This window comes from Euleptes europaea, chromosome 8 (genome assembly GCF_029931775.1).
Source record: "Euleptes europaea isolate rEulEur1 chromosome 8, rEulEur1.hap1, whole genome shotgun sequence".
Classification (NCBI taxonomy): Eukaryota; Metazoa; Chordata; class Lepidosauria; order Squamata; family Sphaerodactylidae; genus Euleptes; species Euleptes europaea.
The window spans coordinates 58,558,165-58,583,229 of record NC_079319.1 but is presented as its reverse complement, the minus strand read 5'-3'; the positions used below and the strand labels follow the sequence as shown (position 1 = coordinate 58,583,229).

At 42.6% G+C, this 25,065-nt stretch overlaps 1 protein-coding gene across 3 annotated transcripts in view; it reads left to right on the top strand.

The window, feature by feature from the left end:
• Positions 1–449: 449 nt before the first annotated feature.
• Positions 450–25,065, top strand: part of SPIRE1 (spire type actin nucleation factor 1) — a 121,769-nt gene continuing 97,153 nt past the window's right edge. For 2 of the 3 annotated variants that reach the window (XM_056854718.1, XM_056854717.1), the window contains exons 1-2: positions 450–795; positions 20,890–20,924. In XM_056854718.1, the coding sequence (XP_056710696.1) occupies positions 450–795; positions 20,890–20,924 (381 nt within the window). Of the gene's footprint in view, positions 796–20,889; positions 20,925–25,065 lie in introns of those variants that run through there. The other variant, XM_056854716.1, reaches the window with a different exon arrangement.

The window sequence follows — 25,065 nt, the reverse complement described above, 5'->3', positions numbered from 1 at the left end:
ACCTTCCTCCCAAACGGAAGAGACTTTCCCACGAGACCGGGAAGAGGGGGGGGGGGAACACGGAGCTTGCTCATCCGCGGCCCGACTGGGTGCCCTCGCGGACCCCCCACTGGCCGTTTCCTCTCTCTCTCTCTCTCTCCCCCTGCCGTCCTGGTTCCCCACAGCCAGGGGGCGCTGTGGTGCGCCAGCGCCGTGGGGGGGGGAGGGGCGCCGCGGCTTCGCCGTGAGGCGACTCCCGCCCTTTCCCCTCCCCGCCGCTGATTGGCGGGCTCTGCGCTGGCCGCGGCGCCGGCTTCGTTGCCGGCGACTGGGCTGCGCTCGACGCCTCACGCGCTCGGGCGAGGAGGGGGGGGGCTGTGAGGAGAAGATGAAGGCGGAGGAGAAAGAGCGGCGGCCTCGGCGGCGAGGCTGAGGAGGAGACGGGCCCCGCTTCTTCCCCGGCGGAGGGAATGGCTCACGCCGGGGCCGCGGGGAGCGGCGAGCCCTTCCCGGGCCCGTCCCGCGGCCGAGACCGCGCAGGGCAGGGATGCGGCGGCGAAGGCGCCCAGGCGGCGGCGGTGGCGGCGGCGGTGGCGGCGCGCGACGCCCTGTCGCTGGAGGACATCCTGCGGCTCTACAGCCAGCCCATCAACGAGGAGCAGGCGTGGGCCGTGTGCTACCAGTGCTGCGGCTCCCTCCGCGCTCGCCGGCGCCGCGGGGAGGCCCCGGCCGGCAGGGTGGAGAGCCCGGCGCACGTCCGCATCTGGAAGGACGGCGCCGTCACCCTGGACGGCGACGCCCGCCTGCCGGCAGCAGGTAGGGTTGGCCAGGGGCAGTCTACCAGCCCTCCCCAGAGTCGCCTGCTACCCTGCGGATGCTCTTTCCAGAAGGAGGGGTATTGCCGCCGCGCTTGCTGTGACCCCCCCCCCCCAGTTGTTTACTGAAGATTGCACATCCTCCACCATGCAATGCGGGGTAGGGGGGGAGAGGAGATTTTAGCTCCCCTCCCCCCATATCTCCATCCCTTTTCTGTTTTCCTTTGAATACGGGCTGCCTCCCTTTGCCACAGGAGGCCTTTTGGTGTGCCTTTCGCACCAGAATCCTTTTGGTCCTTTGGTTTATGCAACTGCCCTGCTCTCTCTGTAATCTCCCCCGTCTGTATATTGAGATTCCTTGTAATCCACTCGCCTCCTCTGTGGATATTATATAATTTCTTTTGGGACGGGATCTCGAATTCCCGGCCTTTTGACGTTCCTGATTCGATCTTCCTTGCCTTCGAGTGGGGCATTATGGCTGATGCCTCAGCTGAGTCTGCAGTGTGGTTTAGTTATACTTAAGCCTTGGTTTTTGTATGCGAGAAGGTTACGTTTTTGGAAAGCGCAGAAAAATATCTTCTTGTTGTTGCATTTCCAATTTAAATACTGTGATGCACGTGGTTGTATTTGATCTATTCTAGTCAAAAAGGGCAAGAGTCCAGTAGCTCCTTAAAGACTAACAAAAATATTTTCTGGCAGGGTAGGAGCTTTCGTGAGCCACATGTGGCTCACGAAAGCTCCTACCCTGCCAGAAAATATTTTTGTTAGTCTTTAAGGTGCTACTGGACTCTTGCCCTTTTTGACTACTGCAAACAGACTAACACGGCCACCCGCTGTGAATTGATCTATTCTAGGCAGATAATGTCAAACGGCGGGGGGGGGGATGTTGTGTATCTGTGTCTTTACCAGAATTGCCAGAAAAGCCAGCATTTTCCCTTCTCTTGCTTGGAGAAAGCCTGTAGAAGGGGAAATGATGCAAAGCTGTTCATGTAGGTCAGCGTGACGATGGGGGGAGGGCACTGCGAAGCAAAACAAAGAGAGCAGCTGTCAGAGCCCAGGCATGGCTGTTAGCAGGAGGTCTTAACGTCCCTTGGCTTTGTGCCTTTGTTTTGTATCCTTTCTTACTCCAAAACAAGTAAGTCTGGCAATCCTAGGCCAATTTATTTGGGAGTAAATTCCATGGATATTAATAGCTCTTGTAATGCTGATCCCACACACCCTTATTTGTTGGCACAAATGAGCAGTATAATGCCTCAGATGAGAACAAGTCCTCTAACATGCATTAATCAACATTTTATTTGTAGCCTTCATTAAAATGAGAATTTTGACCACTTCATATAAGCTTATTTAGAAAACAAAACGTGACTTGGTGAATTCCTCTACGTTGGAAATGTATGTGCAATGTGTTGAACAGATTCTGTTATTGTGTATTATATGCACTTACACATAATAACAGAATCTGTTGAAGGCCCTTGCTAAGGCACCTACAATACGGAATTATATGACTTTACTCATAAACATAATCCCATATTATAGGTGCCTAAGCAAGTGCCTTCAAATATATTTGATGATGGTAGTTACTTTAAACAGATCAGCACCCTAAATCACTTTTCAAAGCCAACTCAACATAAACTCATTCTGGTAGTAAACAGATTATGCCTGTCATTTTACTTGTACGAACAACTTCATAATATGTGTGGTAAACATGACTTATAAAGTACACTTACAGTGTACACTGGTACACTGTAAGTGGTCATAATAGAAAAAGAGGTTATACTAAGGCTGTAATCCTATGCATAATTAAGTCCCACTGAACACAGTGGAGCATAAGATTGTGCCATAATAATTCAGTATATGTTTGATTTCATTAGAACATTATATGAAATTTGCTTGTTCCATTGTTGAGGTGAGAGCAGTGGAAGATCTATGGTAGAATTTAACGTCAGCCTGGCTATGTGAGGTTGAGCTCTCCATAAACTCTTTCAGAAGCTGATGATGGCCTTTAAATTCCACAGCACATGCTAGACTTCTGCCTTCACTGACATGGGAGGAGAGTGCAGCCATTGAGTAGGTGCAGTGAACTCCTGTGGGCCTGGGATTAGGACCCAGGGTTTTCAGGTCAGACAATGCAAGTCACAGACACATTTTTAGTGCAGAACAACATGCATGGCTGTTGTTGTGAAACCTTCATTTTGTTAGCCTGTAGCCAAGAGTACTCTAAAATTTGACATCTTTTCTGAGGGCTAGCTATGATTTCCAAAAGTAAGATGTATTCTTTTTCTATTTATCCCTTTTACTAACTGAAGCCTGTTGCTTTCAAAAAGTGGAGTTTATGCTGTACTACCATCACATTTTCCTGGGCAGAAGGCCGACTCCGTAGACTTCTGTAAGATTCTGAATAGGTCTGCTTAGGATGGCACTGTCAGTTCCTGTGTAACTCTGTTGAAGAATTCAAGTGTTATTATAGTAATCTTTGAATCTGTCCAAGTAGGGGGGAGGAAATTATCTGCATCTTGCAGGTGGCATAACTTTTTTTTAAAAGGAGGGCTTGCAGGAATATGGTAGAGATCTTTTTAGATCATTAGCTGAGATTGTATCAGGGCAAGCCTATGCAGACTTGTGATTAGGGCTGTTGAATTAAAAAAAATTCGGTATAGTTCAGATTCGGCTGAATTCGCCCCTTTTAGATTCGGGATATGCCGAAGTCCGAACTCCCCCGCTTTGGGTCCGTGCAATTCGGCAGGAATTCAAAGTTTGGGGAAAAAATTCGGCCGAATAAAGCCATTAAAAACACAACCGCGCCTTTCTGCGGCTCTGGGGGGGGCATTTTGGGGGGTAGAGGTCCCAATCTTTGAGCGGAGCTTCAAAGGATGCTTCTTGAAAGACCCCCCAAGTTTTGTAAAGACTGGGTCAGGGGGGGCTGAGATATGGGCCCCGAAAGGGGTCCCCCCCACCCTTACTGTGCATCTCTGAGCAGAGCTTGCCGCCCACGCACAAAGCTCCCAGCCCCGACAAACAGCTGATAAGTTTTCAAAGCATTGCAACACAACTGCAAGCAACACAACTGCAAAAACAACACAACCTTGTAAGCAACACCTTTGCAACTGTGCAAAGCAACACCTGACACCTGGGAGTTTGCAAACCATGGAAAGAGACAGGCAGCTAGCTATGCATAATGAACAGGGGTGGAATTTCCCCTTTTGCATGGGACTCCAAATGCATTCTTTAAGTCACCATTTGAAAACAAGTTTTGAGCAAGCATCCAAATAGACCTAACCGCTCTTATGAATGAGGGAAAACCTGAAGACACACAACTGAAACCCCCCCTCAAACCAGGGAGAGAGAGACTCGAGGGGGAACACACACCCCAGGCAGAACCGGGAAAAGCCCCCTTTGGCTTCCCCCCCACCCACAGAAACTGCTCCCTCCCCACACACACACAGACTCTGCTTCCCCCCCCCCACACACACACACAGGAGAAAAATTATAGATTATATGGCTGTCTTCTGTTCCATCAGGATGGGCTGGGGAGGACTCGGTAATCCAAGACAATTCCATTCAGGCATGGGACGTTGTGCTCTGGAGATGCATACTGATCCATTCATCCCAATAGGGGAAAGGGGAAAGCCCATATCTCGGGACCCCCTGACCCAATGTTTACAAAGCTTGGGTGGTCTCTTAAGAAGGCTTGTCTGAAGCTCCGCTCAAAGTTTGGGATCTGCACCCCCAAAAATGCGCCCCCTGCAGCCACGAAAAGAGAAAAGGGGGGAGCCGATATTTCTGCCCCCACTGAACCCATCTTTACAAAACTTGGGTGGTATCTTAAGAAGGATTGTCTGAAGTTATGCTGAAAGTTTGGGGGCTGTATCCCCAAAAAAGCGCCCCCTGCAGCCACGGAAATGGAAAGGGGGGAGGGAAAAGGGGTGGAGCCCATATCTCGAGACCCCCTGACCCAATGTTTACAAAACTTGGGTGGTCTCTTAAGAAGGCTTGTCTGAATCTCTGCTGAAAGTTTGGGGTCTGTACCCCAAACAATACGCTCCCTGCAGCCACAGAAAGGAGCGAATGTGCACAAGCACCCCCCCACACACGAAGATTTCCCTCTCTCTCTCTCTCTCTCTCTCTCCCCCGGGCCGGGCCGCACATCAGCTGATTCCTCCAGTACTCAATCCTGACTGATTGGCCAGAAGAAGACCCAGCTTGGCCACCGATTGGCCGGGGAAGGAGAATGCTGCTTACTGACGGCCGAATTTGCCGGATTTATTCGTGAACTCCTGAACTCGCTGAATTCGGCCCCCCCGGTTGCCCGCCATTTTTTAGTTCGGTTCGTCCCGAACTAAAAACCACCGAATCAGGGGAAATTCGGCTGTTTTTCAGTTCGGGCCGAACCGAATCAACAGCCCTACTTGTGATCCACTGTCACTGTGTTGACAAAAAATATTTACTGCTCTCCCCAAGTATCTTCCTCCCAGCTAAGCTCACACTGGGAATCACAGTTCAGTTGTACAGAGAAGCATGTCAGAGGCAGACTGCAAAGAGGTAAGCCATTGACACAAGCATGCTGTGCCCGTGTGCCCCTTTTTGCTGTTAAAATTGGATACCTCCCACCTCCTTGCACAATAGGGCAGACACAGGTTTAAACATATAGATCTGCTGCCATTGTGGTTCGTTTAGATATTTAGCAAATAAGTAGGTCTACAGCATAGCCTCATCCATTCTCTGGTTAGCCCTGACTACATTGTACATGATTGGATAATGTTGTACCATGCACAGAATTCCAGTTGGTAGCACCATTAAATGACCTTGGCTAGAGATCTTGGCTAGCCTGATCTCATCTGATCTTAGAAGCTATTCAGGATTGGCCCTGGTTGGAACTTGGATGGGAGACCACCAATGACTACCAGGGTTGTGATGCGGAGGCAGGCATTGGCAATCCATCTCCTAACGTCTCTTGCCTTGAAAACGCTTCAAGGTTGCCATAAGTCAACTGTGGCTTGACGGCACACACAGACTCACGGATCTTGGAAGATTCCCTTTCATTCACATGGAGTGATAACATGTAATCAAACATATGGTGAATGTTGTCTATCAGTATTCATTCCTTGGAAAATTTTCAGCACCACTAGGGAAGCCTTTCAGATGGTTTCTTTTTGAGCTGATCTATTAATAATGCATATTACAGCCTATGGACCAAATTAGCCAAGAGTTTAAAGGGGGACCACCAAATATGCAGGGCCCACTTTAGATCAGAGCACTGATGCCATGGTGGAGATGGGGTTAATGCTTCCCCTCCTTGGTGGTTTCACCAGTCAACACACACACATTTACCAACCATGGAAGCAAAAAAAGCAGCCTTTTTTGCATCTTGTAAGCCAGATGGAGATGTACATCCCCATCCTATAATCAAATGGATAACTATCATTAAATTGGTTGGATCCTGTGGTTCTGTTTTGCTAACAGTAGAGCATTCTGCTGGTGCAAGGAGCCTTCGTCTGGTAGAAGAAGCCTGTCCTTCTAGAGAAACACTTCTTGTTTAAGAAGAAGGCTTCACGTAGTATCTTTTGATAGTGAACATTCAAGCTTTGGTTAGAATTTTGAACAAAAATGTTTTTGGTCATTTAAGTTGTCAAAGCTATTGAAATAGCAAGTGCAGCAGACTTGAATTTAATGATGCCCAGCTATGCCATTTTGCTTCACCTGGTGAAAAGGATAAAATAAATATTTACATAGTTTATCTTGCTAAAAGGGATGTCAGACAGCTGCCTGATTTTCCTTCCAGAAAAAACTCTTTCAAGATAGTTAAATCTGTCAGTCACACCACAACGTTCCACAAACAAATTAAGAACGAGCAAACTGCACCATACCAGAGGTGGATAAAAGCAAACAATGTTAAGTAAAACAAATAGTTCAAACATGAAAGCTATGCCATAATGCTTACTGCAAGGGAAAATGAAGAAACCCCAGCAGAGCTAGCTAATGAAACCTATGAGACAGTATTTTCCCAAATACAATGGTTACTTGGTTAAGTATGAAATACATGTAGCCACTGAACCTCTATTAATCATGGGCACCCTACTGTAATCGCCTATCTCTTGTTCTGGCTGTCTTGGATACCTCAAAGGCAATGAATGCTATCACACATCCTTCATTTTTAAAAGTCTTTATCTGCCTTTCATGACTCCATTTTACTGTGATTGAGGTTTAGATGAAAATGTGCTTGATTAAAACTTAGAACATACAAATGCCAAATTGTGTACTTCAAGGAAATGGAAGAGCTAAACTCTTTAGAATAATAGTTAAAACTTCCCACGCATAGTATTAGCTTTAATTTAATTAATTTAATTTTGATCCCCAGTCATATATTTATGTCAGTGCTTTTGTTGTGCATTGCCATGAATACTTCTTAAAGACAGAAGCAGATAGAAGGAGCAAGAAAAATACATGGCATTAGAATGCCGGAAGAGCACATTGTTCCAGATAACTTGAGTTGCTCTGTTACAATGCTGTCCTAAGCAGAGTTACACCCTTCTAAGTCCATTGAAGTCAATAGATTTGGGGCAGCACTGCTAATCTCTTTGTAAATCATTACCGTACTTTAAATTTAATTACTAGAGGTGTTGGTGCCCTAAAAATGTCTTGGATAAAATTGCAGCTTCTTGAGATGAAGAGCAGAGCAATTGTTTGCTTTAAAGTAGGTCAATATGAAACCAGACGGTTATTAGAATACCAGTTGAACATGATTGTGTGTGTGTTTTTATATGTGTGTGTTAAGTGCCATCGCTTCCGACTCATGGCAACCCTATGAATCAATGTCCTCCAAAATGCCTATCTTTAACAGCCTTGCTCAGGTCTTGTAAATTGAGGGCTGTGGCTTCCTTTATAGAGTCAATCCATCTCTAGTTGGGTCTTCCTCTTTTCCTGCTGCCTTCAACTTTTCCTACCATGATTTTGTGTGTGTGTGTATACACACACACACACACAAGTATGCTATCTGTCTAAATAATTGAGCATCAGTTTCCTTTATGCATTGTTGAAATGTTAAGCAATACAGATTATGACAGCTACATGAATAAAAAAACATTAAAAAATAGTGGTTCTTGCAGAACAGCTGTGTAAATGAAGGCCTCTTAATAGAAGCGGTTGGATTTGAGTCCAGTAGCACCTTAGAGACCAACAGGAGTTCAGGGTGTAAGCTTTGGAGAGTCAAAGTGCCCTTCGTCAGACACAGATGCGATATTTCTATAATGTCAGCTGGGCATCTCTAAGGGGCAGAATGGGTTCCCCTCTGATCTCTCTGTTTTCTAAATATAACTGGATGAGATGTTGCAGTATCCATGATAGGATCTTTCCGGCATTCTGCTTCCCAGCTGTTACAAGAGACGCAAATACAGATTGGAGACCTGTGAGGGTTTAATTCTTCCCCCCCCCTCCATGGGTTTGCTGATCAAAACCAAGCTCCATTCCTCCCTACGAGCCTTGACAACAAAACAGATGGATGTGGCTGTCTTGATTAGGTTGGGAGTCTGGACATTGAGGTCCTGAAAATTTACTGTGACTGACTAGATTATCAGTTAGCAAAATAAATGGGAGCTATGTGCTCCTGTTTATGTTACTGTTTGATAATCTTATACAGTAAGTTTTTATTTTATGGCGACCTTCTGCGGGGAATCTTAAAGCATGTCATTGTGGTGTTGCTCTATTTCCTGACTCTTCACATTCCTGTGCCTGGGATGAGTGTGATCTGAGGTCTTGCACAGTAGATGTCTTTGTATGTTCCGTTGAGACTCTAACTTAAAAAACAACAACCTTTAACTAAAATATATTAGCAAAAGCTTATTACAACAGATTTTGAGAGCTTTTGGTCTGAACTTTGTTACTATTATCATTGGTTACATGTTCTCTAGGACAAGGCTTCTTAAACTTTTTCCACTCGTGACCCCTTTTCGCCCAAGAAATTTTTACGTGACCCTGGGTATATAGGTATACAAATCAGACAGTTACTGGTAATAAATCAAATTTTTCACAACCACCCCCCATACAGGTTTGCGACCCCATATGGGGTCATGACCCACAGTTTAAGACGTTTTGCTCTAGGAGAGGAATAAATACATACTGAAATTTCAATTCCTTTCACATACTCTTGTGAATACTGCTTTTATACTTGTCCGGGGGCACTGAAGAAATATGGTTTGAATAGTCAGGATGCAAGCTGTTACTTTGGTGACTCTTCTTAGTTTTCTTCTTTCAGTTCAGATGATGAGTCTTAAAGCAACAATCAAAATGCTTCTTTTTGCCCCATCTTACTTGCAAGAGAATAAGCTAATTGCTGGTGGGTATAGGTGTGTGCATGTTGAATACTATGTAGAATGTATTCTGAGAATTGTCCTAAGGGCTGAATGATGATTAGCTAGTGTCTTGAAAGTCTGCTGTTTGTTTGCAGGGTATAAAACTTGGAGATGGGACAGGCAGTTCACATGGCTTTAGAGGAACATGATTAAAGTTTGTTAAAGAAGTATATCCTTTTATCCAAAACATGTTTCTCTTGTCTTTATTAAAGACTTGATGCAGAAGAATAAGGTATTAATATCTGATATATTTTTGTTTCCTGTGGATGTCTTAGAACACTGTTGGGGGGATTAACTTTTCCTATCAGAAGAATATATTTATTTACTTCATTTGTACCCAACTTTTCTAACCAATGGGGACTCAAAGTGGCTTAGAACATTTCCCCTTTCTCCATTTCCTCCTCACAACAACCCTGTGAGGAAGGGTAGGCCAAGATTGTGTGCATGGCCCAAGGTCACCCAGCAAGCTTCTGCAACAGAGTGGGTTTCAGACCTGGATCTCCCAGATCCTAGTGTGATTTCCTTACCACTGAACCACAAGGGTATGGTATCCATATTCAATATGTGTCCTTCAAAAGATGTAATTAGATAAACTTATAATAATGAAAATAAAAGCTACCTATGGTACTACTACATCGTTTTTACTTAACAAGAGATAAAAACATAGAAGGGGAGGGGCTATGGCTCAGTGGTAGAACATCTGCTTGGCATGCAGAAGGTCCCATGTTTAACCCTTGGCATCTCTGGCCTAAAAATGGATTGGCTATTAGGTGATGTGAAAGACCCCTATTTGAGACCCTGGAGAACCACTACCAGTTTGAGTAGACAGTACTGACTTTGATGGACCAGTGGTCTGACTTAGTATAAGGCAGTAAATGTGTTCAAAGACTTTTATAAAGCAATTAAATCATTTGCCCCCTTTTTAATTTTACTTTATAGGCTGCCTATATCACTGAAAATCAAGACAGATTACACAGTGTAAGTCAATACAGTGAAGGTGAGACCTTGAATGTCCTTCAAGACTTTAGTTTTCCTAACCAGCATTACATCTGTCTTGTCAGGGCTCAGTTGCAATTTGTTCAATCTTAGCCATTTAATCACAGCAGTCAGGCAGTGGGTCAAGACTTTTACCACATCATCAAGAGATTTGGATAGAGAGATACAGAACTGGGTATCATCAATATATTGCTGACACCCTTATTATTTCTGCTAAGGAGTTGACACAAAGATTAAATAGTATGTGGGATAAAACTGCACCTTGTGGAACCCCACAGGACAAATCCCACACTGATGACAATTAGTCTCTGGCAGCAACCTTTTGACTCGGGTTTGTAAGGAATGATTTTAAACAATCCAAAGCATATCCTGATACCTACTTCTCCCTCTAAACATCTCAACAAAACAGCATGGTCTAATGTAGACCTATCCAGTGGGAACAAAAAAAGAGCAACGGAGTTTGACTACATTCAGATGGTGGTCATAAGCTAAGGCCACCAGCACCCTCTCCGTCTCAAAGCCTGGCCTAAAACCAGACTGAAAAAGTTACCCAGATGAGTTACCCAAAAAAACAGTAACAGATGAGTTACCCAAAAAAGACCTGGAGTTGGTCTGCCATTACTCTCTCAGCCAGAAAGGGCAGGTTAGAGACTGGAGGATAAAGGGTGAGACCTGAGAATTGATATGTTTATGTGAGTAGTTGAGTTTGGGGTATGGTTGTCAACAGCCTGGAGAAAAATGTCCTGCCCTTTTAATAGAGGCTTAATGTGTAGAAATGGGCAGTTGAAGCTTTTCATAGCACCCATCACTCGGCAAATAACAGGTAATCCAAACTTTGTTAAAGAGGAAGATTTTTTTTTCTTCCAGGCTTTTGGCAACCTTAATTTTGGAGATGAGGAGTTATAACTTGCCACTCTGCGCAGCTAAGTGCAGTCTTTCTCCATCCCAAGGAACGTTCCTAGTGGGGGAGCCTTTCACACCAACAGTCCATTCCCAAGGACACTTTCCTGGAAGTAAGACTCATTGAGTAGATTTGACTAGAATTTGGGATAGACCTACTTAGGGTTGCACTGTTAGTTAATCCAGTGGTATAGGATACAGCCTGTTGTGTAAACTAACCAATTAAAAAAAGCTGGGTGGGAAAAGAAGTCCTTCTCAAAAGTTCTGGCTGTTTTGTCTTCAAATAGTGGCCAGAGTCCTTGAATGTGAGAAAGGAGAGAGAAACAAGAAAGTTGGGGTTACCAGCCAGCATGATATAGTGGTTAAGAGCAGTAGACTCTAATCTGCAGAATTGGGTTTGATTCCCCACTCTTCCACATGATCAGTGGACTCTAATCTGGTGAACCAGGTTGATTTCCCTACTCTTCCACATGAAGCCTGCTGGGTGCCCTGGGCTAGTCACAGTTCTCTGAGAACTCTCTCAGCCCCACCTACCTCACAAGGTGTCTGTTGTGGGGAGAGGAAGGGAAGGAGATTATAAGCCAGTTTGATTCTCCTTAAAAGGTAGAGAAAATTGAGGTATAAAAACCAACTCTTTTTCTTCTTCTATGAAGCTTTATTTATAAATTGTGTTTGTGTGTTAAGTGCCGTCAAGTCGCTTCCGACTCATGGCGACCCTATGAATGAAAGTCCTCCAAAATGTCCTATCTTTGACAGCCTTGCTCAGATCTTGCAAATTGAAGGCTGTGGCTTCCTTTGAGTCAATCCATCTCTTGTTGGGGCTTGCTCTTTTCCTGCTGCCCTCAACGTTTCCTAGCATGACTGTCTTTTCCAGTGACTCTTGTCGTCTCATGACGTGACCAAAATACGATAGCCTCAGTTTAGTCGTTTTAGCTTCTTGGGTCGGTTCAGGCTTGATTTGATCTATAACCCACTGATTTGTTTTTTTGGCTGTCCACGGTATCCGTAACACTCTCCTCCAACACCACATTTCAAAGGAATCTATTTTCTTCCTATCAGCTTTCTTCACTGTCCAGCTTTCACACCCATACATAGTAATAGGGAATACGATGGCATGAATTAATCTAGTCTTGGTGGCCAGTGACACATCCTTACACTTCAAAATATTTTCTAGCTCCTTCATGGCTGCCCTTCCCAGTCTCAGTCTCCTTCTGATTTCTTGGCTGCAGTCTCCCTTTTTGGTTGATGGTGGAGCCAAGGAATAGAAAGTCTTGAACATTTTCAATTTCCTCATTGTCAACCTTAAAGTTGTGTAATTCTCCTGTAGTCATTACTTTTGTTTTCTTGATGTTCAACTGTAGTCTTGCTTTGGCACTTTCTCTTTTAACTTCCAGCAGTAGTCATTTTAAATCTTCACTATTTTCTGCCAATAATGTAGTGTCATCAGCATATCTCAAATTATTAATGTTCCTCCCTCCAATTTTCACTCCACCTTCATCTAAATCTAATCCAGCTTTCCTAATTATATGTTCTGCGTATAGATTGAAGAGATAGGGAGATAAAATACATCCTTGTCTGACACCTTTGCCAATTGGAAACCATTCCTAGCAGAGTCACTCAAGACGGAATGGTCACAGCTGAGACACCAGACGAAGATGCATCCACCCCCTTAAGGGATCAATGGCCACTTCCACAGAAGAGAACAGGCAGTTCCAATGGGGATGGGGGCAGAGGAATCCCTGAAGGTTAGCTACTGGGCAGCAGCAGTAGTGGAAGATGACACTGGTGGAGGATCTTTTGTAGACAACGGCAGTGCCACTACGGCTAACCCTGGTTAGTACTGCGCAGAAGAAGGCACTGGTAAACCACTTCTGACCAACCTTTACCTTGAAAACCCTATGATGAGACAATCCAAAATGAAAAAAAGTTATAAATTAGCATGAGTTAATGATTATATCAACTAATTAGTTGGTATTTCTGTTTAAACAACTGTTTGAAGTGCAAATAGATTTTAATCAAGATCTGTGTCTCTTCTCTTGGTAAGTTTCGTATAACCTATTTGAGTTCACTCTGCTAAAGACAATCCTGTTATAAATGGGCAGGCCATATGCATGATTATTAGCTGCATGCTATCCCCAGAGAAAGAACTGAGAAAGTGTGGATGGGTTAGTTCCTATGCCACCATGCTGGGTAAAGAAATTAATTTATCAAGGGACTTCTACAAAACCAAAGACAATTATAAATTTTATCAGTAGTAAAATTTCACAGAGGTTTAAAGACAATACAAAATAGTTAAATTTTGCTCTGCGGTGCCTGTTAACAGAGAACAAAGGTTCTGTAGGGAAAAGCAAATTAAAACTGTTGTGAACTTAGAAGCAGTAGGTACTGAAAGTTTTCACCGAAGTACAAGATGGCTTTCGTTGTTAATTGAATAAAACTACATAGGTGACGATAATGTAGGTTACAGACCAGGGGTATCAAACTCATTTTATACAAAGGCCGGATATAACATAAATGTCACTTTGATTAGGCCAAGGCCCTGCCTTGCCAGCCCAGATCGAGAGTGGGGGCAGGGTGGCTGCCTCAGCTGGCTCACGGGCCAGATAAGAGCTCTCAAGAGGCCAGATCCAGCCTGTGGGCTGTATGTTTAACACCCCTGTTACAGACTTTTGTGGTTTTATTGGACTTTTCAGATGGCAAATGAGTCTGTTGTTTATATTCACCCCTGTATTAAACAGAGAAAAGAATTATCAACATTTAGCATACAAAAGGTGATGATTTTTTAAAAATCCCAGTTGTTTTATGGACCAATTTTATAGCTAATTTAGTTTGTGGCCAGATATATTGTGGGTTGCTAACAATATTGTACATAATACAATCACCAAAATTGTCATAACAGAACACTGTAAGTCACCCTGAGGGTCCGTTTTATTGAACAAAATACATCTTGTAAGAAGTGCACCATTTGATACATCCTGATAACTGCTGTCCTAATTGTAGGTGATTCCTCTGGTCCAGTGGTCTTCAGCGGAAGGGTTGACTCGACTGCCAGATCATATACCCCTCTCTTTTTTTGGCTGCTTTTTTGGAATGACTTACATGGGTACCATGCCTCTTGGTACACAAGAAGAGAGGGGCAGCAGGATGGCAAGGCAAGGTCACTCAGCAGTGGAGAGGATTCCTTTTTAGCACAGGCAGATTCAGAGACCCCACCACCAAGAAAGCTCTCCACTGCATTCTCTCTTCCTGCTGGCCCACCAACCTCCACCAGTTGGTCCTCCAACGTCCATGCGTATGCGTGCTTGCAGTGCAGAGCCCCCGGTGAGGTTTCAAATCTAGACCTTCCTCTTCCTTCATTTGACTTCCTGTCACGTGTTTACAGCTCATTGGGGTGCCATGCTGCTGTCTTGGAATTAAAGGTGGGTCTTGGGTATAGAAAGGTTGAAGACTACTGGATGAACTTAGTGGAATGAAACTAATTCAGTATAATTTCACAAGAGGGCACTGTAGAGAGTGTTCATTTGTGAAGTCCTACCACTGCAGATACTTGGATAAACACTCCACTTAACACAGTTTAAAAAATTGTTCCAAATTTGAACCAATTATTGAAGAAGTATGGCTGTGTAGATTATTTGTCATGGGCACAATAAAGTATGTATGCTGGTGACATAAAATATCTATAGTCATCTAAGTAATAGTGCTGATGAGACTTGGTGTTTTTACCCAGATACTACCTTGAAGTGCCAGAACAATCTGCAAAATATGGTTGCACTGAAGGCAGAATTCCAGTTATCTCAGCAGAATTGTTTCCAAGGAAATTCTTATCAACTGAAAGTAAGAATTTTGCTGAGGGAGAGCTTCACTGAGACTTCAGATTGATAAGATTAATGATATGGATACCAGTCTAGAATTGCAGTTAACATTTTTTGGAAAAGATTTTTTTTTTAATTTTCAGCACAACAAGATAAACTCAGCACCAAGGGACGATACAATCAAATGCATCTTATGAAACTAAATCTCAGTTCTTAGTACTCACATGCTTATAGTTATGTTAGTCATAATCTTTGATGTTTGTATATAAACTTTCACTATGTACAACTTTTCTGTCCTTGTGATGTTTGAGAATATGAAGGCCTTTATTCTTTTTGGCATAGTCACAGTAGAAAAGAACTGTGCAACCTATGGGTTGGATCTAAAAATTGTTTTTTTATCAGTGGAAGTAGGCTTCTGTTTGCAAGAAGAAGAATCATAGAATCATAGAGTTGGAAGGAACCATCAGGGTCATCTAGTCCAACTCCCAAAGAACTAAAGAATTTTAGTGGATTCCCTCCTCCCACTGCTGACACCTCCAAATTGTAACCAATGCTGTTCTTGGAATCCCCTGATCCTGGAGATAGTGTTTCAGGGAGAGCAGGGAGCTGCAGCAGGAGTAGAGGGGTAGGAAAGTTCTGTTCTTCTCACATTGGATCCAACCCTATACCATTGGGATTTATATAGGGGGCTTAGTACAATGCTTAGTTTTGGTTCCTATAAAGTTAAATGCAAGAACAATATGATATTGATTGCAATCTTGGCAACAACAAGAATAAATCAAATATGTTAATGCTTTATCTCTGTCCTATACGTTTTTATTTACCAGTTTTCCTGTCTTGTAGCATACCACTCAACCCATTTAAGTCAGTATACAGTTCCACTGTTTGGGTTCATTGGGGTTAATGTTGAACAATTTGTTTTCTGTCTAACCAAGCAAGCCATTGGAGTAGCTGACTGTGAAATAAGGTAGCTTTTGCTCATTGCTGCTTTATTTTCCAAGTTTATATATTACGAATGGGTGGACTGAAAATAGATGTTTAGTTCAATGGAAGATGGTTCTGTTATTCAGAGAGAGATTAAAAGTACCTTTCTTTGTTTGATGGGGAATTATATTAATTGGACACTTTGGTCTCTGAAGGTCAATATAAAAGGCTGCAAGATTCATCTGTACCAAATTTTGAAAAAACCCAAAACTGGAGATTTCAGACTTTGCTGCGTGTTGTTGAAGTCCCTCATCTGGGCCTTCAGTGCTTGACCCATTTTTAATATAAAACCAAGTGTTGTGTTCTAATAGGTGTTTCACTGTTGTTGCTGAGAATTTTGTTCCTTTAGAGAGTCTTTGTCTGTTGCTTAGCAGCCTTTATGCTGAGAGAGAAAGTGGCAGGAGGGAGGAGAAAGAAGAGCAGGGGCTCTCGCAAGACAGGAGAACAGACAGTTTGTTGTGTCTTAAATTCCGCCTTGTGAAGTTTCCTTGCTTGCATCAAGGTACAAAGCCAAGAAAACCAGATAGTATATATTCATTCAGATAATATTCCTAACAAGCTAAACACTTCGTAGAATTACAATTTAAGGCCAAGCAGCAGATTTATCTACATCTCCCATGATGTCTGTATATTACAAACTAGGCTCCTCCTGTAAGGTCATCTGACTTGAGCTATCGAGCAGTTCATTTGCAGTTTTAATTTTTTCCTTTATCACATGTTGGCCTGTGAGCTGCTGTTAGATCTTTCAGTTAATGGATTAGAAATAAGACATCACAAATATCATACTGTGAATTATGCTTTTAAAAAATTTATCTGACAATTTAAAGACAATTTAAAACATTGGTTCTCGTGAAAGCCTTCAACAATAATTTAAAACATTGTTTAAGTAAGCCTATTGAGAGATATTTGCCATCCAGTGACTGCAAGCCTGGCAGAATTCATGTTCCAAAGCCAGAATCCAAGAAGGCATGTGCAGTGGGGGCATGTAGCTTCCTATTCCCCGCCCAGTAGCAACTCCCATTAACCACTGAAAGCCGCCTTGAAGGTTAAAGCAGTACCCCATGAGTGATTGATCCTGGGGGGGACGGTATTTCATACACGCAAACTATGAACAGAAGTGCCTTCCATGGACACATGTATCAGCCTGGGCATGCTAAGTACACAGTGCCTGATTGCCCACAAGTCTGAGGGCCGCTTCAGACATTTCATGTTTCTGAGATAAGCAGTTATTTACACATCAGTAGTAAGTTGCACGGTAGGATTTATTGTAAGGGTCTGTTTCAGTTACATAGGAGGTATGCAAGTTAAGTAAACTGAGAAGCAGGGAATCCCAGTCAGTCAGAAGCATGTGCTATCATGAAATTTTAAGAGAGCAAGTGGATTGTTGTTTTGAAATATCTTTAATCAGAATGAAGTTTCAGTCTCTGTATCAGTTGGTATATGTCATTCTTTTATTTATTAAAACACACACACATATAAATAGTTTTTCTCCCAAACTGGGACCCAAAGTAGCTTATCACATTGTTCTTCCCCTCTTCCATTCTATCCTCACAACGACCACCTTGTGAGGTAGGTTATTAATGTGATGGGCCAAGGTCACCTGGCAAATGTCCATGGCAGAGCAAGGATTCAAACGTTGTTGTCCCAAGTCCTAGGTTGACACTCTAACCACTACACCATGCCAGCACTTTTATAAACAAATCCTTCCTTCTGTGTGATAGTATGGTGCTAACAGCTAGAATATGGTGCTATCTATTTCTTCACTGTCCTGACCTGGATAGCCTAGGCTAGCCTCATCTTGTCAAATCTCACAAGTTAAGCAGGGTCGGCCTTGGTGACAATTTGGATGGGAGACCACTAAGGAATAATGAGGAGCTACTCAGAGGCAGGCAATGGCAAACCACCTCTGAACGTCTTGCCTTGAAAACCCTACTGGGTCGCCATTAGTGGGCTGTGACTTGACAGCAAAAAAAGAATTTGATAGAAATGTTTACAACGAGCAATTCTTTTCTTTCTTTATGTCCTGCAATACTCATTGCTTGTATCTCTGTAGCACTGTTGTCGATAATGCTTGACAGGGTTCAGAAAAGCATAGTAAATTAGCAGATTTATTTAAAGAAAAACAAATTGGTCTATTATGACTGTCGTGATATTTGTATATTTTTTATGAAATTGTATAAGAGTCAGACATTTTAATTAGATGAATGTGAACATGCAGAGTAGTGCACTCTGCTTGAGTGAATAATTGGCATTCCCATTTTACATTCAGGGTACTGTGAAAGAGAGCAGCTTTTCTAAAGCCACCTGCTAGATCTGTAGGGAAGTTTTAAAGGGAGATCAATGCATTGTTTAAGAATGTGTCCTTCTGATAGGCAAGAGCTCTGTTAATCCTGTCTTTGATTTCAGCAGACATAACTTTTCTAGTTTACATCAAATAGTGATTGGAATGACCATTTCAAATACATACATGGGAACAGCAGAGAGAAACATGAATTAAGAAAGTATGGAAAGCTGGCTAGGCATGTTTATAAATTACCTCTCTTGAAATGGAGTCATGAATTTACAGGACTCAAATGTCAAGTTTTCTAAGTCAGAAGTGCAGAATGTCAGGTGTATACCGTATCATAACTTCCTGAAGAGTGAGGAACAAAGAAGCATTGAAAAAAACTGCAGGGAAAATGTGGAATGTTCTTTTCATAACATGTTTTTTTCACTTCTAAATTTAAGGGTGACTTTTGTAATAGTCCTCTTGATCTTTATTTCCCCAACAGTGGAACAGAGTTGAGATAACTTAAATAACTTGACCATAGAATTATTTGTTTCTTCTCATGGTCACCCTAAGGTTGACTATTTATGTGGGGGGGGGGGGATTAATCCTGCAGAGCTCAGATTGTTTGACCAGACATCACTTTTGGGTTGGGAACCTTTCTGAGACCTTAGATTGTTCAAGGGAGGTCTGGAAGTTGAATAGACTGCATGCTTGGTGAGAAGTTCAGTCATTGTCATCTCCATTTAAAAGCAATCTCTTCTACAAGGACTGGGAAAGACATTTGAGAGCCAATTCTTGTCTAAGTAGGCAGTACTGGGCAAGATGGACTGATAGTTTTCCTCAGTATCTTTCTTCTATCGATGTAGTTCTTGAGCACAAGCTTGTTTTTGGTCTTGGGAATCTCAGACAATGAACAGGCAGAATGCAATCTCTTCTGAAGGCCACCCTGACAACTGAATAATGACAGATTGTTACACTTAAGATGGTCCTTAATTGAGGTAGGGTAGTGGATATTTTTCACAGAATAAACAGTTGTATTTCTTATTTTATTGAAAGGCTGGTCCTAGCTATGTAAGAACTTTCATTGCTGCCCACCTGTGGCTGTTCTTGAACAGTTCTTGAGTGGCCACCCTTGCCTCCTCAACTGGTTGCAGAGGTGAAAAAGGAAGTTTTACGCAGTAGAAGTGAAAATAAGTATGAATCTTGTGGCACCTTAAACATTAACAACACTGTATTTAAGTGTAAGCTTTTGAAGGCTAAAGCCTACTTCCTTTGGTGCAATGAATGGATCCTTGTTATGCAGTCATTTTATGTAGGGGTATGGGGGGGAACAAATGGCAGGACCAAATGGTCATGAAATACAGAAAGTACATGGTAATTTTTCATACTGCTGTTTACCTGACATAGAAAAAGGCTGTGCAGAAGGTGAAAAGGTGAAAAAAAAAACTAGGATCGTCATCTCCTTCCTTTTGTGTCAAGGGGGAGGATGATTTCTTTATGCAAAACTCCCAAGAAGGAGGGGAGCAGCACAGTGTTTCCTCTTCTCTGTCCTTCCTTCTTTGCAATATGGGGGTGGCTGCATTCCAGAGCTCTTCCTTTACCTTCTCCCCAATTAGAGGTGTACCTGACATAGAAAGAGGCTGTGGAAAAGGTGAAAAGGTGAAAAAAACTAGGATCATCGTCATCTCCTTCCTTTTGTGTCAAGGGGGAGGATGATTTCTTTATGCAAAACTCCCAAGAAGGAGGGGAGCAGCACAGTGTTTCCTCTTCTCTGTCCTTCCTTCTCTGCAATATGGGGGTGGCTGCATTGCAGAGCTCTTCCTTTACCTTCTCCCCAGCTAGAGGAGGAAGGAGGAGTGGCAACAGCAGGGCACACAGGAATAAAAATGTTAGAGCTTTTGCTTGGGATTCAGGCAGTAAAAGATGCCTACAGTGCCACCACCAGCCACCAAGCTAGCGTGGTACCTTCCATTCAGATTCATGGGAGTGACTCACACCTGTAGCCATTGAGAGAGTGGTCTTTGTGTCTCAGTGTGTGTGTGTGTATGTGTGCTTCAAAAGCAGCATCTCAATATCTTCCCTTCTTGACCAGAGAGCCAGGAGTTTCCCCACCCACGCTGTACATTTTTGCTATGGAATGCAGCGGCACTTACTCCCCAAGGCAGTGTAGCCTTAGGAAGAAGAAGAGTTGATTTTTGTATGCCAACTTTCTCTTCCTTTTTTGTACCTTTTTAAAGGAGAATCAAACTGGCTTACAATCCCCTTCCCTTCCTCTTCCCACAACAGGCGCAATCTCCATCCCTTCCCCTCCCCACAACAGACACCTTGTGAGGTAGGTGGGGCTGAGAGAGTTCTCAGAGAACTGTGAATAGCCCAAGGTCACCCAGCTAGCTTCATGTGTAGGAGTGGGGAAACCAACCTGGTTCACCAGATTAGAGTCCACTGCTCTTAACCACTACACCATGCTGGCCAGGAAGTGGGAAGAGATTGCTACAATTGGAGCAGACAGGGTTTTACATACTGGTGATAATTTATCAACAGTGCACACTTCCAGTGTGTATGAGCAATTTAAATTATACATACACAAATATGTATAGTTCATACTCAAGTTCAAAACTAGGTCAGTGCAACAAAATGCTTTTGTGTACACTGAAATAGTATTCAATCTCCTTTAGAGTGTGTGTGTGTGGAGAATGCAGCTTAGATTCTCTAACCTTGTTTTGCAGTTAATCTGTTTAATACTTTTCTTCAAAAATACGAAAATAACTTTTCCCCCCTTTTAATTTCAGGTAAATCAGAACATCCACAGTGTTCAGAAACAGAGGTAAGAAGAATTTGTATGAGTGTTCAGTTTTTTTGAGGGGGAGGGATGTTTGCTAACTCCATGAACAGTGAAGTTTCCAGTAGTTTTCCTGGAAATTTTGGTTAATTCTGTGTAAGTGCTAGCCATCTGCAGTGGTATTCCATAGGATATCTTTTTAGTGGGAAGAGCTGTTTTTTCAACAAGATGTGCATTCTCTCAGTGCTCCATCTCTGAATATGGTAGGAAAAATCTTCAAACAATGGGATATTCTAAATGGAGTGGGTAGTCAGGGGAAGGATTGAGAAACTGTTTCCTATGGATGGCACATAACTGTATAACTGGAGTGTTTTTCACATGGGGACAGGCATGTATAGTTTCACTGTTATTGCTGTGGCTGCCAGTACAGCACAAGGAAACAGGGCTTCTACATAGCAGATTTCCTCATAATCAGGGCTTTTTCCTGTTTTATTTAAAAAATATGCAAGGGAGTATCACTATATCATTATAACGTTTCATCAATATGTATAATGAGTTCTGTGAATTCCCAGCTCTCATATTAAAAACATACATCTCTAGCCCCTTTCGTTGCAGGCATATGCCTTTCCTTTGCTATCTTTGCAGTGAAAGGTGCTAGAGACTTTTCTTTAAAAAAATGAAAGCTGTAAATTAATAGAACCTGTTACACATGTTGTTATAATCTTATATCAATATCACAAGATTCAGTTGCTGATTTTGTTTAAAAGCCCCTAGCGATGGGATGGCCATTGTGGGGAAAATGGCTGCCGTATGGACAGGACCTGGAAAATCCAAATGTTCCCACAGTGGCCATCCAGGCTTTGTTGCAGTCTTTCTCAAAACTTGGAGCAAAGCTGGGAAAAATGGGGGAAAGCCAAACAAACACCTGGAAGTGCATGAATGCACCACAATGCTGTGAAGCATTTTTTCCTGCCCCACTTCCCAACAGAATTCAGGGCAAATAATCTGTGTGGTAATGGCCTGGTGCTGATGACGTTAGTGCAGACACTTTTCCACCTGAGGACATGTAATAGTCAGGCTGGGGTGGGGGAGAGAGAGAAAAACCCATTGTGTTGGTCTTTGCTCCAGTTCCTGGAAAGAAGTCTTTCCTATGTTTTGGGTTTTAAAAAGCAGATTGTTTTTAAAGCAAACATACACTTTTTGCTTTATTTTAAAAATACTGCATGATAATTGTCAAGTATAGTTTGTGTGTAATACTGGAAGCTCACTTGTCCTGGACTTTTACAGTGCCATTCCAAGCCAGGGGGCTTAGAAGGATTGTAACTCTTCTTAGGATGGAGCAGTTAGTGTTGTTGAGCTTGTACTGCTTAATGCAAGCAATCACAGTGTTTTGACTTAATATCATTTGCAGTTCGTGTTACTACAGCCTGTTTCCTCAATGAAAAATGCTTCAGAAGTAGTATAAAGCAAAATTTGAGGCTACTATGTTCTGTTTTAAGGCTGAAGGTACAAATTGTTAGCATTTTCATAGAAATGAATTATTAGGGTTGCCAACCTCCAGGTACTAGCTGGAGATCTCCTGCTATTATAATTGATCTCCAGCCGATAGAGATCAGTTCGCCTGGAGAAAATGTCTGCTTTGGTAATTGGATTCTATGGCATTGAAGTCCCTCCCCTGCCCAAATCCTGCCCTCCTCAGGCTCTGTCCCCAAAACCTCCCACCGGTGGCAAAGAGGGACCTGGCAACCCTATGAATTGGCATTCCAAGCACAGTGAAAAACTATGTAGCACAGTGAAATACTATGTATTCTCATCACTCAAATATTGGCTGCATTAAGGCATTATGAACAAATCATAGTTGGTTCAAGATGAGAATAAACCTGAAGTCTTCAGGCTTACACTCTGTGTCCCTCCTCCCAAACCTTCCCATAGACACTGTATTAAACTTTCTAGATCAGGAGGTCTTCAGTCTAACCACAATTAATTGTAATATTTGATCTGGGGACTTAACAAATGCTTTGCCTGCAAAGTGGGAATTCTAAGCTAGGATTGCAGTCAGTGCTGATTTCTAACTTAAAACTTTATTTTTAAAAGATACGAATCTTATTTCATTTATCAGTATTTATACTTAAGCACTTTTACTATTGTTTGAAACAAAGAAGCAGAGCCCTACAAGTAGTGTTCTATTGTAATTTTTAAAAAATGCACTGCAATCCATTTCAGGTGTGAACTGACTCTTGCCTTATGTGGTGAGAAGGTGTGGTCTCCATGTAATGGAGGTAAATAAGTGTTTTAGCAAGTGGAGGCCAAGGTGTCCACTTGCTGATGCACCATTGGTTTTTATTAAGGGTTAGAGAAAATAGAAAATGATTCTTTGTGACCTTAAACCCCACTGCTAACTAAAGCAGCTCCTGTCATCTGACATCATGCACAAAATCCAAAAATAGTTTCTGATTTAAAAGAACAGCAACAACCCATGTGAATGGAATATCCTTCTGTATAGCAAAATAGATGTGTTTTGCCTGCCAGTGCTACAAAAACGGGAGGCCTTCAGCCAAAGATTTGTCTGGTTATTTCAGATCAACATGTCCACTTGTTCTTTCTTCACTTCCTCCACAACTCATGGTCATGTCTCGTGTGCAACTCTCCATCATGCCCCCCCCCCGCTTTCCTTCTTCCTCAGTGCCTTTTTTCTAACCTTCTCTGCACCTCTTATTCCTCTGGACCCTTCTTACTTCCACTGGATTCTGCCTTCTCAAGCCTTTGGCTGTACATTTCTGAGCCTCTACTTCTTCTGCCCCTTCTCCATCTGTCTGCTCTGCCTCTTTAGGATCTGAGCAATTCAGAATAAATGTCCTGCTAAGCTTTTGACATTATATAGTTTATACTCCAGCAAAGCATTCAAGATGGTATCCAAAATTATTTTATGGTCCAGTTGGTAAGAGTAGTTGAAATACCTAAATGCTAAAATCTCAATCTGCCATTATTTCAACTTTTTAAAAAACCTGCTTGAAGTCGAAATGTCAAGCTGTTTGTTGTATGGAATGGCTTGAGTAGCACTCTGTGTATATTGTTCTGCACAGAACCTTTAGGCAAAAAAAGATGGGTCCTTTGGAGAATACAGAATAAAGCATAAATGATGTGGCTTTTTGAAAGATAAATCGAAGGTTTGCAGGTTAAAAATAGAAAATGTATTGTGAGCTAAGAATGTTGAAGGCCAAAAAAGATACAAGGCTTGCATAAGAATGAAAAATCCTCCACAAAAATTGTATGAGCCAATAGTAATGAAAACATTTTTTTTTAGGAAATTACATTAAAGCAAATGTTTAGAATTCAAGTCAAATATAATTTTGGAATAGTTTATTTTTACAGAAAAACACCTTACTGCAAGAGGGCTCTGGTTAATGTCCCCGTAACCAGTTTCTTACACTGTCTGAAGACCTACATTTCCTGCTCCTCTTAGCCCTTATCCTATATAAGTAGTGTTGTCAACTCCGAGTTGAGAAATTACTAGAAATTTGGGGGTGGAACCTGGGGAGGATGGGATTTGGAGTGGGGAGGGACTTCAGCAGGGTGCAGTGCCATAGAGTTCACCCTCGAAAGCAGACATTTTCTCCAGGGGGACTGAATCGATGTAGTCAGGAGACCTCCAGGAGCCACCTGGAGGCTGCTAACCCAGTATATAAATAGCACAAAATTAGAACAAACGTAATGGGGAGTGGAAGGGTGGAGTGGCCTTTCTGCCTGGGAAAACCAGTTTGCCCTTTTTCTGTGCAACAAAAACAACGCTTTAAAGTCAGAGCAGCAGGAGGGCACTCATTCTTGAAATAACTGTAAGAACACAGTCAACATTTTTTTTAAAAACCCAGAATTTGATGGATATATGTATGTATCAGGTTCCTACCTTTGTATGTATCAGGTTCCTATTAGAATTGAACACTCTCCTAATGTACAGGTCCAGTCCAGACGTCATGCTTTTCAGTCTTCAACCCATAGCTTTGAACTTGAGCAGTATTATGTCCGCACCAGACTTTAGCAGACATATCTATGTCAATGTTGATAGTAGCAAGAAGTGAAAATCGTGTTTGGGTAGCCCATTCCTGAAGGAGGGGTAGATAGGCAGTGGCCAGGAGTGGCGCATCTGCAGCACCTCCACAGAGGTGTGCTGGCTGAAAAATAAAAGTTC